At 27.3% G+C, this 15,163-nt stretch overlaps 6 protein-coding genes across 6 annotated transcripts; 5 read left to right on the plus strand and 1 right to left on the minus strand.

Moving 5' to 3' along the window:
• Window positions 1-1,100: 1,100 nt before the first annotated feature.
• On the plus strand, window positions 1,101-2,305 carry PPL_03351 (uncharacterized protein; the record flags this gene model as incomplete). The annotated part of the gene is made up of 3 exons (XM_020574318.1): window positions 1,101-1,276; window positions 1,408-1,874; window positions 2,205-2,305. 3 exons carry the CDS (start codon window positions 1,101-1,103, stop codon window positions 2,303-2,305), a joined length of 744 nt encoding a protein of 247 aa, XP_020436390.1.
• A 110-nt stretch (window positions 2,306-2,415) lies between these two features.
• PPL_03352 (uncharacterized protein) lies at window positions 2,416-4,950 on the minus strand (the record flags this gene model as incomplete). The annotated part of the gene is made up of 5 exons (XM_020574319.1): window positions 2,416-2,588; window positions 2,712-2,973; window positions 3,984-4,027; window positions 4,074-4,105; window positions 4,931-4,950. The coding sequence occupies 5 exons, from the start codon at window positions 4,948-4,950 to the stop codon at window positions 2,416-2,418; spliced, it is 531 nt and encodes a 176-aa protein (XP_020436391.1).
• Window positions 4,951-5,281: 331 nt separating this feature from the next.
• Window positions 5,282-7,001, plus strand: arpD (actin family protein; the record flags this gene model as incomplete). Its single annotated transcript, XM_020574320.1, has 5 exons — window positions 5,282-5,389; window positions 5,497-5,674; window positions 5,782-6,075; window positions 6,201-6,450; window positions 6,554-7,001. 5 exons carry the CDS (start codon window positions 5,282-5,284, stop codon window positions 6,999-7,001), a joined length of 1,278 nt encoding a protein of 425 aa, XP_020436392.1.
• A 1,021-nt stretch (window positions 7,002-8,022) lies between these two features.
• Window positions 8,023-9,552, plus strand: PPL_03354 (metallophosphoesterase family protein; the record flags this gene model as incomplete). Its single annotated transcript, XM_020574321.1, has 5 exons — window positions 8,023-8,166; window positions 8,282-8,348; window positions 8,415-8,559; window positions 8,633-8,921; window positions 8,992-9,552. 5 exons carry the CDS (start codon window positions 8,023-8,025, stop codon window positions 9,550-9,552), a joined length of 1,206 nt encoding a protein of 401 aa, XP_020436393.1.
• Window positions 9,553-9,906: 354 nt separating this feature from the next.
• On the plus strand, window positions 9,907-12,402 carry PPL_03355 (B-box zinc finger protein; the record flags this gene model as incomplete). The annotated part of the gene is made up of 3 exons (XM_020574322.1): window positions 9,907-11,322; window positions 11,803-11,842; window positions 12,269-12,402. The coding sequence occupies 3 exons, from the start codon at window positions 9,907-9,909 to the stop codon at window positions 12,400-12,402; spliced, it is 1,590 nt and encodes a 529-aa protein (XP_020436394.1).
• Window positions 12,403-12,482: 80 nt separating this feature from the next.
• Window positions 12,483-15,070, plus strand: PPL_03356 (metallophosphoesterase family protein; the record flags this gene model as incomplete). Its single annotated transcript, XM_020574323.1, has 10 exons — window positions 12,483-12,608; window positions 12,692-12,758; window positions 12,822-12,966; window positions 13,035-13,068; window positions 13,124-13,378; window positions 13,466-13,871; window positions 13,979-14,034; window positions 14,148-14,184; window positions 14,818-14,836; window positions 15,055-15,070. The coding sequence occupies 10 exons, from the start codon at window positions 12,483-12,485 to the stop codon at window positions 15,068-15,070; spliced, it is 1,161 nt and encodes a 386-aa protein (XP_020436395.1).
• Between the last annotated feature and the right edge of the window lie 93 nt (window positions 15,071-15,163).

Here is a 15,163-nt window from a genome sequence, read left to right on the forward strand (position 1 = left end):
ATTTAGATATATATGAGAATGAATTGGTTTTCATCATCATCCATCCTCCACCCAATTAAATTAAAAACTTACATCTAAACATGTGAACAATTAACCATTATTTTAATAAAGTCAATTGGCAAACAACAAAACAACAACAACAACAACAACAATACTTTTGGAACATGCACTTTATAAATAACACTATGATCATACAAAACAGTCACACGATAGCGGGTTATGAAACTATAACACGCACAGACCACCCCAACACAACACATCCAACACTCTTACACACACACTGCAAACAATATGATCTCGCTCAATACTTTCTAAACCAAATTTAAATATTTGTTGCAACAATATGTGTACATCTATAATAAACGACAACAACAACAACAATATAAAGAACAACATTGATCAGTGTTCTATTAACAACAGCAATAGACATTCTATTAAATCTGGTCAAACAATCTAACCAAAAAAAAAACAATATGCTATGCTTTTTACAAAAAATAATAACTTTACTTAAACCAACATATTCATTTTTAAGGTTTAATGAAAAAATATTTAGTTATAAAAAAAAAATCAAAAAATTAAATAAGATTAAGATCAATCGGACTTCAGAAAATGGAGAACTATTCAAATTTAAATTTGATGTTCATTCACGTGACCGTTAATTTTTAATATTTTTTTTTTAAAACCTAAACATTTATTTACATGACGTAAAGTTTATTTATCGATATATTTATAATTAATTATTATTATTGATCCTATCTTAAGACTCAGATATAATCAAAACAACATTATTTGCAAAATTAAAATTTTAATTCTTTTTATTGTTAAAAATTATTATTATTGGTGATCTTTAAAAAAAACAAAAAACAAAAAAAAAACAAATAAAAAGATAAACAAATATTCTATTCCTCGCCCACATAAAACTTCATAGACAACAACAGCAACAACAACTTGTCACAATATATATTTATAACAACAATAAATAATAATAATAATAAAATATAATAAAACATAATAGTTTTGTTAACATCATACTAATAAGACAATTTAACATTCATATATATCAAAAATCATTTATATAATATACATTTTTAATAACAGACATGATAAATTCACTGCGACTAAGATCAACAAATCAAGCCAATTCAACACAAACAACAACACCTCTTTTAGATAGTTTAATAAATACAAATGCACAAGTAGCTTTCAAAAACAACGATGTTGCAAAATCAATCGAAGCACATGTACCTAGGAAAATAGATGATGAACCACATAAAAGGTATATTAGTGAAGTAGTATTAGAGGGGTTAAGAAGAGAGTATAGTAGAGTAGAGTAGAGTAGAGTGTGTTTTATATATAGTCAAAAAATGAATACTAATAAAACAACAACAATATTAGTATAACATTTAGAAAAGGAACATTATTATATTTAAAATCATCGATTTCTTTTGGATCGTATGCAGTGTTAATTTGTATAGCAACAGTAATTGTACTTGAAACATTCTTTTCTTTTATTGCTGAACTACCGGGTTCGCAGTATCGAGAGAATGACAGTCATCGGAGTGTGTTGATTCTGACGATACCCATACTCACTGCGATATCGATGGCGTTTGCATTTGTAGAGGCATCGAACAAACGATTGGAAATCAACTTTTACGAATCAGAGAAACGTCGAGAGACATGGGAGTACGATAACTATGTCGAAGGCGAACAACGAGAGATGGTCGATCTCTACTGTAAAAAAGGAATGGCAAACGAAGACGCGGTTCAAGTTGTAACTTTATTAAGTAAATACCGTGATCTTTTCATCGATATCATGATGGCCGAAGAATTGAATTTAATATCCGCAGAGTTAAATCTAACTCCTTTTTATAACGGTATGCAATGAATTAACTTTATATAAATACATAAAAACATCATAGTTTAAGTTTAACTTTACCTAACATATTCAATATCTATTAATAACAATAGGAATAATAGCATTTGTTTCATTTTTTATTTTTGGATTATTACCGTTGATCCCATTCTTTTTCAATTGGAGTTTGGATAGTAGTGTTGTACTTCCATTGTTTTTAATAACTGCGGAAATCGAATTGTTTTTAATTGGTGCCGCCAAGGTAATTAACAAATCAAACTGTCTAGACAAACGAATGTTAATAATAACTAACAATGATAACAAACAATAATGTAGAGTAAATTTTATACAGGTATTTGGTGGAAAGAAGGTTTAATATCTGCTTGGAATGGTATAATATCGATTGTTGGATCTAGAGGTACTGTTTATCTATTAAGATTAACAATGATATAAATTAAAGTATTTGTTTTTAATATTACAAATATTATATATAATCAAAGAAAAACACACTTTTGTATTTGTTTTTTCTTAAATGTTACATAGTTAAAATATATTTATTTATTTTAAATTATAGAACATCTACTTGGCTCTACGGCTTGTTGATCTTTCCTCAGATGACCTATAAAATAATGATTGTTTAAGAGTTGAAGCATTGTCTTTGAGTGGAATTGAACGTTTTCAGTACCGTCTTTACCGGCGAATCTAATGAGTGCTCGCTTTCCACCTGGGTGTCGATCTATGTATGTTGTAATGTCGTAAACTTTATTCTGTATGATCATCCAACAGTCATCTATAGTACAGTGCTTGGAAATCTCTTCTAAACTGAAATGGTTGTTTTGATTCAGTGGGTCTTTCAAACTTGTTGGTGTATATTTTGGTAATGATTGTATTTTTACTTCTTGTTCTATATCCTGTTGTTGTTGTTGTTGTTGTTGTTCTTTTATCAGACTATCTTTTTCTATACTTTGTACTAATTGTTGTTGTGGTTGTTGTTGTTGAGACGACGTCAGTGTATTGCTGTTGCTGTTATTTAAATTTTTGATGTTTGTTGATTGTCTAAGTTGTCTTGTTTGCTTCTGATTACTTGTTGTATTGCTATTGTCATTTTGTTGCTTTTCAAACTTTATGTAAATTGGAGTTAGATTGCTGTTTGTTTCTTGGTTGAATTGCTTGTGTGTTGAATCGCAGTAGGGATAGGCTTTCGATTGCTGACAGGTGCACAGTGGTATCTTGATATTGGAACTCGCCAGTTTATCATTGTCGAACGAGTTGAAGAGGATATCGGATGCAGACTGACTTTCATTGGGCAGCGCTTCCGTAAAGTTTTTCAGTGACTGTGTAATGGTGTTCAGTGAGTGTGAGAGTGGTCTGTTGCTGCTGTGCTCTATCGTCACCTTGGTACCATCCAAGTTAGCGCTGTTGGAAACCATTCGTTTCTTCAAGATCGATGATGCAGTTGGAGGTGTCGATTCCTCTATATCCGGTATACCGCCGTTGTGCTCGAGCAGCAGCTCACACGAACACATCGATTTACACGATCTTGGTGATATCGATGAATGTGGTGGTGGTGTATTCATAGGTATTGGTTCCATAACTAGTTATTATATCTATCTATCTTTTTCTTATTTTTTTATTTCTATTTTTGTTTTTAATATATATATATAAGTAAATAAATAATTATTCTTCAAAAAAACTTTTAACTAAAATAATAATAATTAACTAACATAAATAAATATATATTATATAATTATTATATATAAAAATAAAATTACTAAATATGTATATATTTTATTTCTGGTTGTTGTGTTGTTAAAAAAATAATGGGTTTTGTTGAAATATATAAATAAATAGAGTTTAGTTTAATCACCGATGATTATTATTAATGTTGAGAAAAAAATAAAACTTGTTAAAAAATGATTAAAATCACTATTTTTGTGTTGTAGGTTGGGTGATGTGGGGGGAAACAAACTAAGGATGGAAAAGTTTGTGCAAGAGTCTGTTTTTCGACAAAAAAAAATGAATGATACTGAGCACAAAAAAAAATGCTAGGCTTTTGTAACTTTAATTTGCCTGAATTATTACTATTATGATTTTTTAGGTTTTTAGAAAATTTGATTGACAAGTTTCTAACTAAAAAACCAATATTTAAATAATGATAAAACCAAACTAGGTTATCTATATAATAATAAATAATTAAATTTATATCTGAAAAAGAAATTACAAGACCACTTTACTTTACTTTGCTTTGCAAAACTTAATTTAAAATTAAACTAATGGTGCTGTCGTTTAGTGAATGTCTGTTTGTTGTTTGTTACTGTTATTGGTGTTGTGGTGAATTGTAGCTCCGCTGTATATATGTTATTCAATCTAATGGTGCTGAGGGTTTATTCCTTTAATAAAATTTATCTACTTTTTCTATTAATTTTTTTGCATTAAATTAATAGTTTAACCTATTTAGCTGTTTGACAACTCTGAATAAAATGATAATAATAATTATAATTATAACTCTTTTTATAATGTAATCTTATTCTTATTATCTGATAGCAACAAACTTTCTGATAGTTGTTTTAAATATTCTTTCAAAATTTATTTATAATGTAAATTTTATTGTGTGTTGTGTGTTGTTGTTTTTGTTTTGTGTCTGTTTCTGTTTGTCTGTGTTATATTATATTATATATATATATATAAAATAAATATAAATAAAAATTTAAATTCAAATTTGAAATTGAATTGAATTTGAACAAAGATGAATGGTGATATTTATGAGTAGTATTACTATAAAAATATTATAAAAATAATATTGATATTGATTCAAGATATTGAAAAAAAAAAAAAAAAAAAATAATAATAAGAGAAATTTAAAGAAAAAAAGCTCTTTGAAAATATTTATATATTTATATGTTGAAAACAACCAACAACACTTTTTCTCAATTTTAAATATTTCCTTTAAGGTATTATTATCATTCCACTCCACATTCTGGTATAGAGCTTATTTTTTTTTTTTGTTTTTTTTTTTTCTGGAGTTTTTTTTTAATTTTGAAAAAAATCGCACTACTGGAATGAACTTCCAGAATTTGCAAAACATAATCATAAATCATAGAAAAAAGATAGTTGTTTTATAAGATAGTATACATTTTCTTATTATACCATGATTGATTGTTATTTTAAATAGAAAAATAAATTAGAAGATATAAATGAAAAAAATTTAAAAATTTAAAAATTTAAAAAATAAACAGTTGTTTCAAAAAAAACTTTAACGATTAATTATTATTGAGTTCATTAACTAGCGATCTGATTGATTTAATTAAAATTTTTTAATTTCATTAATTTAATTACTATAAATAGATATATATTATTCATTTATAGATATTTATTTATTTATTTAATTTGTTTATTTATTTATAAAGATTATTATTTAGATAAACAAAGATGTATGGTGGAGGTGACGATGTTTCTGCGGTTGTACTAGATGTCGGTACATCTTATAGTAAAGGTGGTTATGCAGGTGAAGATTCACCAAAAGCAATATTCCCAACCGTAAGTATATCTATCTATAAAGATATCTTTCTTCAAATTCAATAGTTTGTTTATTCATATATATATGATGTGTTAAACTTATCCAAATTGGTGTTTATATTTTTTAGGATGTTGGAGTGACCTATACCTCTGGTAAAGATGGTATGGTTGGAAGTAGAGAGCAGGGAATCGGTGAAGACCAAGACATGGATCAAGACGTTAAGAAAACATATTATATCGGTACAAACTCTATCACCTATAAACGACCACATATGGAGATACAGAATCCTTTACAAGATGGTTTAAGTATGTTGTACTTTACTTTAATAGATAGAGATTGATTAAACTATTGTTAACACACACATCCTATTCACATTTGATCTATATAATATGATGATTTGCTTATTTTACAGTTAAAGATTGGGAAGCAATGGAGAAGATTTGGAATCATGCATTCAGAGAGAGATTGAATATCAACCCGAATGAACATCCTATATTGTTGGCAGAGCCATCATTCAACACCAGACAGATCAGAGAGAAAGTTGCAGAGTTGATGTTTGAAAAGTTTCATACACCGGCATTGTTCATCTCAAAGAATGCCGTACTCACCTCTTTCGCAAGTTGTAAAGCATCGTCACTCGTTTTGGATTCAGGTGGTGGAATGACATCTATTGTACCTGTTCACGATGGTTATGCAATAAAGAATGGTAAATATATTATCATGATACATGAATGATGCTAACAATACAATTCAGATTATAACTAAACTAATCTTATCTTTTTGTTATTACTATTAATAAACAACAACAACAACAACAACACCAAATTATAGCAATTATTAAATCCAATCTTGCAGGTAATAAACTATCTTCAGAATACTATAGAGTGTTATCACAAAAGAATATTAGGATCAATCCACATAATCTTATCAAAAAGACAGAGATTAAGCATCCGGAGTACAATGTATCGGTTATCGAGTCGCCAGAGTTGACAGAATCGTACAGACGCTATGTATCATTAGAAACAATTAGAGATTTAAAAGAATCATCATTTAGAGTATCAAACGGTGCCGTTGGTGATGAGTATGTAGAGAATATATCATCAAATATACTATTATAGTAGTATATATATATAAACGCTAACAAAACAAACATACAACTAATAATTACTCTTTTATTATAATAGTATAAATATTGCAACAGTACCATACGAGTTACCGGATGGTAATTTACTGGAGGTAGGATCCGATCGTTTCCAAATACCAGAGTTGATGTTCAATCCGACGTCATTGAACGACGAGACCAACAATTACTTGCCACTGCCCAAGATGATCTATGACAGTGTCGAAAAGTGCGATACCGACATCAGAAAGGAGTTGATTGCCAATCTCTTGTTGTCCGGTGGTAACACACTGTTCCAAGGATTCTCAGATCGTCTCTACATGGAGCTCGGTGATCTCTCACAGGCATTCGGTAAAGTGAAGTTCGTTGTGCCCAGCGCTAACGAGCGTAAATACAGTGTTTGGATCGGTGGTTCTATCTTGGGTTCACTCGGTACCTTCCAACAGATGTGGATGAGTAAATCGGAATGGGAAGAGTTTGGTCGTCCTCTAGTTGAAAAGAAATGTCCATAAAAAATCAAAAGTAAAAAAAGTAATAATAAAAAAACTAACAAAAAAATAAAAGAAAAAAAACAAATAAATTAACTCAACAAATAAAAGAAATCAAAATAGTATAGTATTGTTTCCATTTGAATTAAAAAAAACAACTCAACTCAACTCATATATATATATATATTGATATTAAATTAACACTAAATATATTATATTATTTGTACTTGATTTAACCCATTAAAACGAGATGTCAGACCCTATCAGGAGCAGGACTTTCAAATTGATTTATTTTTGAATCAGCTTTTACTTTCTTTTTCTTGTTTTTAAAACACATCACTTTATTGGAAAGAGACTGTTTTATTTTGGGTTTTTTTTTTGTGTTTGGTCTTTGCACTTTATATTAAATCAAAAAATCTTTTTTATTTTCGTGGGTTGTTTATTTGATCAGAGTGATTCGGGTGTTTCTATTGAAAAATCTTAAATGTAAAAAGGTAAAAGTATTAAGTTCGGTGTTAGCTCGGGTGTTTGTTTGTTTGCAGAGATTTTCCAAAAAAAAATGTTTTTGGTGATTTTAACACACATCAAACATGCACAAAATTTATTTTTATACATCATTTAAATATTTTCACCACCCTATATATTCACAGTCGACTTGATCAAAATAAAATTAATGAATGAAATGATCAAACTCTCTGAGTACTGTGATATAAACCCTTTTTTTTGACCCACACTCTTTATTTTTGGGAATCATATTAAATTTGTACACATGTTCTACTTCTCTTTCTGTTTACTAATGATTTGATTCCATACACTAATTCAATAGTTTTACTACTTCCACTTATCAGCGAATGATGTGTGCTCCTTTAGAAAGTTGAAAAATTTAAAGAAAAGAAGAATGATACTTTTTGTCAATAATAAAAGTTGAGTTGACCAAAGAGTGTATTTTCATTCATTCTTCATAATCTAAATTATATATTCTTTTATTTATTTATCTTTTCAACTTATTTATATTGTATATTATTTATATTTTTTATATTTAAAAATGATTTCACAAAAATATTTAACATTAATATTCTTTTTTATTTCAACATTTTTATATATTTCCATAATCAATGGAGAGAATCAAAATCCTATTTATAAATATGAATCCAAACTAAAATTTAGAACCGATGGAAAATTTAAAATTGTAATATTATAAATAGTTTTTTAAATATTTAACTATTAATTAAATTATTTTTAATTTTAAATATTTAAATATTTATAACTATTATTTCTTTTCTTTTCTCTTCTAATTGTTTTAGATAATGTTTACCGATTTACATTATGGTGAATTCAATTCCTTTGACTCTTTAAATCACCAAGCTCAGAGTATGTATTATTAATGTATCAATTTTTTATTTATTTTACAAATATTAATAAAATTCCAATTTATAGATAAATTATTGGATTTCGAAAAGCCAGATTTGGTAATCCTATCTGGTGATATGATAAGTGGATATAATAAAAACTTTTTCAATGAGTCAAGATATCATCATTCATGGGAATTATTAACTAAACCAATGAGAGATAGAAATATACCGTAAGTATAAATAAAAAATAAAAAAACAAGAATATAATTAACAAATTTTATTGATTTTTCACTATTTTTTTAGATGGGCAATTACTTTTGGAAATCATGATGCTGAAGGATCCTATACAGGTAGTATGTTGATGGATTTAGATTTATCATACAATGGTAGTCTATCTCAACATGGTAAAGTCTATGGTGTTGGTGCTGCAAACTATATTCTACCAATAACCAATTCAAAATCAGATGACATTGCTTCACTGGTTTATATCTTTGATAGTGACAATGAAGATTGTGATGAGAATAGTTATTGGGGTTGTGTTTATAAGGAGCAAGTTCGTTGGTACGAGGAACAAAGTGAATATTATAATAAGGTAAGTAAATCGATTAATCTATTTTTTTATTAAAATCAAATAATTAACATGTTTTGTTAAAATATTATAGACACCATCAGTTGCCTTTGTTCATATCCCACCAATTGAAGCCGTTGACCTTTGGAATGAATATGAAGTGTATGGTGATTTCGGTGATACTCAAGCATGTTGTTATACTACCAGTGAGTCGAAATTTGTGGATACTATTGTGGAGAGAGGTGATATCAAAGCATTGTACTTTGGTCATGATCATAGAAATGACTACCATGGTAACTACAAAGGTTTGGATCTTGGTTATGGAAGAAAGACTGGATATGGTTCATACGATCCAAAGTATCCACAGGGTGCAAGAGTGATTGAAATCGAGCAAGATCCGTTCACTCATAAAACATGGATCCGTAATGTCTTTGGTGATGTAGAGGATCAGCCATTACACAAGCCATCGGCTGATCAAGTTCCAAGAATCTGTTGCCTACCAGCGAAAGAAACACCTCTATACTGGGTGCCTTATGTTCTAGTATTTTGTTTAGTGATCATTGGATTCTCTTTGTTCCAATTCAAAAAATTATTATCGATACCATCAATGAATGATGAACCAATTTATTCAAGTGTACAAACTCATGATATTTAATAGTTAAAGATAACATTAAATTTAAAAATAAATAAATAATAGTATATTCTATAATTTTAAAATTTTAATATTCGAACAATAACAATAGTTGCTAAATTGTACTTGATCTAAATATCTAAAATCAAATCCCTCATCAGGGAAGTGCACAAATCCTAGAAACAAAATATTAATCTAGATCGTTGATCCGATCAAAAGATGTCTATCCCTCATCTCACCACTAATTTTTTTTATTTTGTTTTGTTTTTTTTTCACTAAAAATCCTTGATTGATTTGTTTCTTAAAATACCATTTCTTAAATTCAAATAATTTTATTAAAATTATAACATATTTTATCAACAATAATATATTTTAAGAATGGATTTTTGTAAAGATCATTGGGAACAACCTTTTACATTTTATTGTTCAACTTGTAAACAGTTAGTTTGTAATGAATGTATCGTCAGTACACATCAAACACATACATTTTGTACCAACAGTAAAATGAGAGTAGAAGAGGAAAGCAATCGTTTCTATATGAAAAAGATCGAATATCTTTGGAAACAATTGAAACATACAACAACAACAGTTGAATCACTCAGAAAGACAGAGACCGAGATAGCAGAGTTCTACAAAGTACTTCACGATCTTCTCATTCAAGAGGAGCATAAGATCAAGAAACAAGTGACTTCAGAGATTGACAATGCAGTTCCGTTAGTTCTTGATTTAGTTAAAGAGATACAAACAACAAAACATGTCATCGAGTCAATGGGTCTGGAGATTACCAACTTAATGACAGTGGAAACAGTACAAGAAAGTAACAACAACAATGATGATACCACTATCAGTGAGCAAGTGGAGGAAATGGTTACCGAGGAAATAGTCAGTATCAGGGTTGTCGAAGATGATATCAATAAGCTGTTTGATGCAGTTGGTCATTGTTCAAATTTAGAATCATTTTTGAAAAATGAATCATTATTTCCAAAGTCAGTTCGAGAGAGTGACAAACCAATCGACCAAAAGCAACTTATTGAATGTATGGGATACATTACACAGCTCAAACCATCAATTTCAATCCGATTACCAATTGAGTATGAAGTAAAGTTCTCTGAACAAGCTAGAACCAGTATTGTTTCAAGTATTCCTCAATTAAACGATTTGTATGACAAGAACAGAAAGTTTTTAGTTATTCATAAGAGTGATGGATGGATTAAGTTGGATCTTGCAAACGAAACTATAAGCAACGTTGATCCACCAACTTCAAATAGTTATTATACCCTATCAGTAAATGGGCGCACTTCTTTGATATGTGATAACTCATTATACACATTTCAAGATAGTAAATGGAAGAAAGAGTCTTTAATTAAGTCAGTTCCGAATATAACTAGTTCGTGTCACGACTCCAAGAATAACACTATTTATATATTTTATTCAGAATATTCGCAAAATTATATGTTGAAATGGAATCTTAATGACAAGTCATCAAGTGTTTCAACATTAAAATCACATGTAAGTGGTATACCTATATTCATTGACAATTCAATATATTTTTTCAATAACTCAACCAAACAAATTCAACTTTTGGATCAAGAAAAATACACAATGGACTTACATTATTCATATGAGAAAGTAATTTCAAGAAAACTTCATTACGGTATCTATGATAGAAATCGATCAGTCTATATATCAACAAAGAAATCTATATACAAGATATCTGTTATCGATAAAACATGCACCAAAATAACAAATCTTCCTTGTTTCCTCAATAAAAAATCAACAATTAGAATGGCATATGTAAATCAACCAAATAGTCAAATCAAAGGTGATGTCATTTATATTTTCAACATAGATCCAGAGGCAATTCATTGTTATCATATAGAATCTAACTCATGGCATATAATTAATTCATCAATCAAAAATATTCTTACACCTTTAATATTCTTTTTGAAAATAAAATTATTCTAAAGTACTTTTTCCTAAATATCAAAAATTAAGTTAATTTCGAGGCTTTACTGTTTACTTCGACTATCTGTGGTTATTAAATTTAAAAATTAATAACAGATAAAGCTTGGATATCATTTGTTTTTTTTGTTATTGAAAATTCAAAAAAATAAAGATAATTAATTTTTGAAAATTAAAAATTAAATTAAGGATATATCATTTTCTTTTCAAACCTTTTTGAATTGTTTTAGAATTTTATAATATTTATTCTCTATTCTTTACTTTCATCTCAGGTTCAAAAGAAACTTTCTTATCCTTACTTAAAAATCAAAGACTCTAGAGTATAGAAATTGTTTTAGTGAAAGATATAATAGTATTTACACTCTTTTCACTGATCAACTTTTTTAAAGTAAAATTGGGTTCTTTCATACTTTAATAATTTTGTAAATTGTTAAACCTAAAAAATTTAAGAAATATCATATTCTTCTAATTAATGACGATTGGTATCGATTTTTTACTCGATCATTAAGGTATTGATACTATTAAAATTGTATCGATATGTGACCTCAATCCAAATTTGAAGTTTTTTAGATTAAAAAATTGATGAAATTCACAAAAAAAAACAAATATATGGTGCACACCACAAATTTTTGTCTTTTTCTAGATTTGAACAATTTCATTCTTTTATTCTAGAGAATATTTGGTTTATTGTTTTGGAAATCAAGGAACTTGTTTTAAACTCATTTCTTCTATGTTTTGATAAATAACTTTTGTAAAAGAACCATTCTTGATCCTTTAGGTTTGAATAAAAATTCGATCAGACCAGCAAACTCACAGTTTTTTATCGACTACGTAGATATTGAAGTTCAAAAATGGAAATTAATTAATTTTCCATATATGGATATGGATAAGTGTCAATGTGGCATTTTTTAATATATTTATATGTAATAATTTTAGTATAAATACTGAGATTTCCAACAATGTAAAATGTATAAAAATTTTATTTAATAACAATGATTGTAATTTCAAATCCTATATCTGAAATAATAATTATCTTCTTCTTATTATTTGGATTGGCATTTTCAGGTGATCCAGGCCAAACCGATCTAAAATTTAGAAGTGATGGCACTTTCAAAATCGTAAGAAAATTCTATTTATTAAAACAAACTATTTTAATTAATATTTATTGAAATATTTATTTTTCTTTTTCCAAAATAAAAAGATTATGTTTACCGATTTACATTATGGTGAAAAGACCCTTTATGATACTTTGAATATTGAAGCCCAAAGTAAGGAATATAATAAAATAATTAGAATTATTTAAAATATAAATATTAATTTTTTTATTTTAGATAAATTATTAGATTTTGAAAAACCTGATTATGTTATGTTATCTGGAGATATGATTAGTGGTTATAATGAACACTTTTTGAATGAATCCAACTATCGTTATTATTGGGATACCCTTACCAAGCCAATGAGAGATAGAAATATTCCGTAAGTTAAACAATAATAAATAACAAAAATAAAAAATAAAAATTCTAATTTTGACAAAAAAACAATAGATGGTCAATTACTTTTGGAAATCATGATGCTGAAGTAAGTATTATTTTTATTAAATATATAAATAAATATTAATAATAATATTAAATAGGGACCTTATAACAGTGCCATGTTAATGGATTTAGATATGTCATACAATGGTAGCATTTCTAAAAAAGGTACTGTTTTTGGTGTTGGAGAGTCAAACTATATATTACCAATCCTATCATCCAATTCCAGTGATATCGCATCATTAATTTATATCTTTGATAGTGATAATGAAGGATGTGGTAATTTAGGAAACTGGGGTTGTGTTTACAAACAACAAGTAGAATGGTACGAACAACAAAGTGATTTTTATAACAAGGTAAATATTGTTTTAATTAATTAAAAAAAATTAAAAAAAAAACAAATAAAATATTAATTTACTTACTATTTTGTTTTAAATATATAGACACCAGCTGTTTCATTTGTTCATATTCCACCTATTGAAGTAGTTGATCTTTGGAATAACAATGAGGTATATGGTGATTTTGGTGAATCTGCTTCCTGTTGTTATACTACTACTGAATCGAAATTTGTTGATACTATTGTGGAGAGAGGTGATATCAAGTTTCTCTACTTTGGTCATGATCATAGAAATGACTACCATGGTAACTACAAAGGTTTGGATCTTGGTTATGGAAGAAAGACTGGATATGGTTCATATGATCCAAAGTATACTCAAGGTGCCAGAGTATTCCTTCTTCAAGAGAAACCATTCACCTTCAAGACATGGATCCGCAATGTCTTTGGTGACATCGAAGACCAGCCTCTCCATAAACCATCAGATCAAATTCCTATGTATTGTTGTGCTCCAGGTAATTATTAAATATAAAAAAATATAAAATATATAATGAAAATATAATATAATTATATAAAATATTAATTTTAATTTATTTAAATTACATAAAAATAATTATTATAGAGAAATTCAATCCTAATTGGGTTATATCTATATCAATATTAGGTGCAATTCTCATTGTATTATTTGTCGTACATATTAAAACGGTAAAGAAATATCATGCTGTGAAATTAGAAATTATTAAAAAATAATAATTATATTTTTCTAATTTATTTAATATTTTAGAAAACAGCCACAACAACAATCACAACAAATTCTAAATAAAGTATGTAACTAAAAGTGTAATCATTGATTACCGTGGCATATTTATTTAGTTTTCACCCCACAAGTTATACTGTATCACTGTCGATTCTTCGAGAGAATTTAATTTGATGATGATCATATTTAATAGGTTGACGCCACAAGGATCTCATTTTAAAAACCCAATTTACTTTCAGAAAATTATAAATTCATTTTTTAAATTATTGGAAATTTTAAATAAAAACAATAAATATCTATCTATTTTACATCAGGTGACCTTATAAGGATAAACAAATTTTTAATAATTTTTGGCATTAGTTAATTTATTTTGAAAAATAAAGAAAATCTTTAAAATCCAAAAAAGTTTTTCGTTTTGCGTCAGAAAGAAAAAGTAAAGGTTTTGATAGGTCGATATTTGCACATTAAAAATATTTTTTTAATAATTAAAAATTTAATATTTTTTTTAAATCGGGACTATATTATTCTTTAAGTACTTGTATTAATTTTTTATTTTATTATTTTTAACAAGATTTATCTTGAAGATGTTAACAAATATATATAATAATTTTTTTTTCTTATTTGAACCTAATATTTGAAAATTTTGATTATTTATTTTTGATTTAATTTAAAGATAGTTACTATTTTTTTTATCACTATTAAAGGTCTTGCAGGACTATGGAAGTAATGATTAATGTTAACAAATTGATTTTATTGTTTGGTTGCCATGTAACATCTTTCATGTGGTTAAAGCTTGAAATTTAATTATTGGAAATTGATGTTTTTTTAATGTTAATTTTTTGCAAACTATTAACTTTATTTATTATCTAATTTTTTTTTGATAGACTATTATGATACATTCATATATAATAATAATAAAACATTGTTTATATATAATTTAGTTTGTTAGGTAGTTAAGTAAAGTTTGTTTGTTTTCTATTCAATCAAGTTTAGTTTGTTTGTCAATATATTTATTTTATCAAAGAAAGAGAAGAAGAAGAAGAAGAAGAA

The sequence above is a fragment of the Heterostelium album genome, assembly GCF_000004825.1.
Source record: "Heterostelium album PN500 unplaced genomic scaffold PPL_scaffold3, whole genome shotgun sequence".
Lineage (NCBI taxonomy): Eukaryota > Evosea > Eumycetozoa > Acytosteliales > Acytosteliaceae > Heterostelium > Heterostelium album.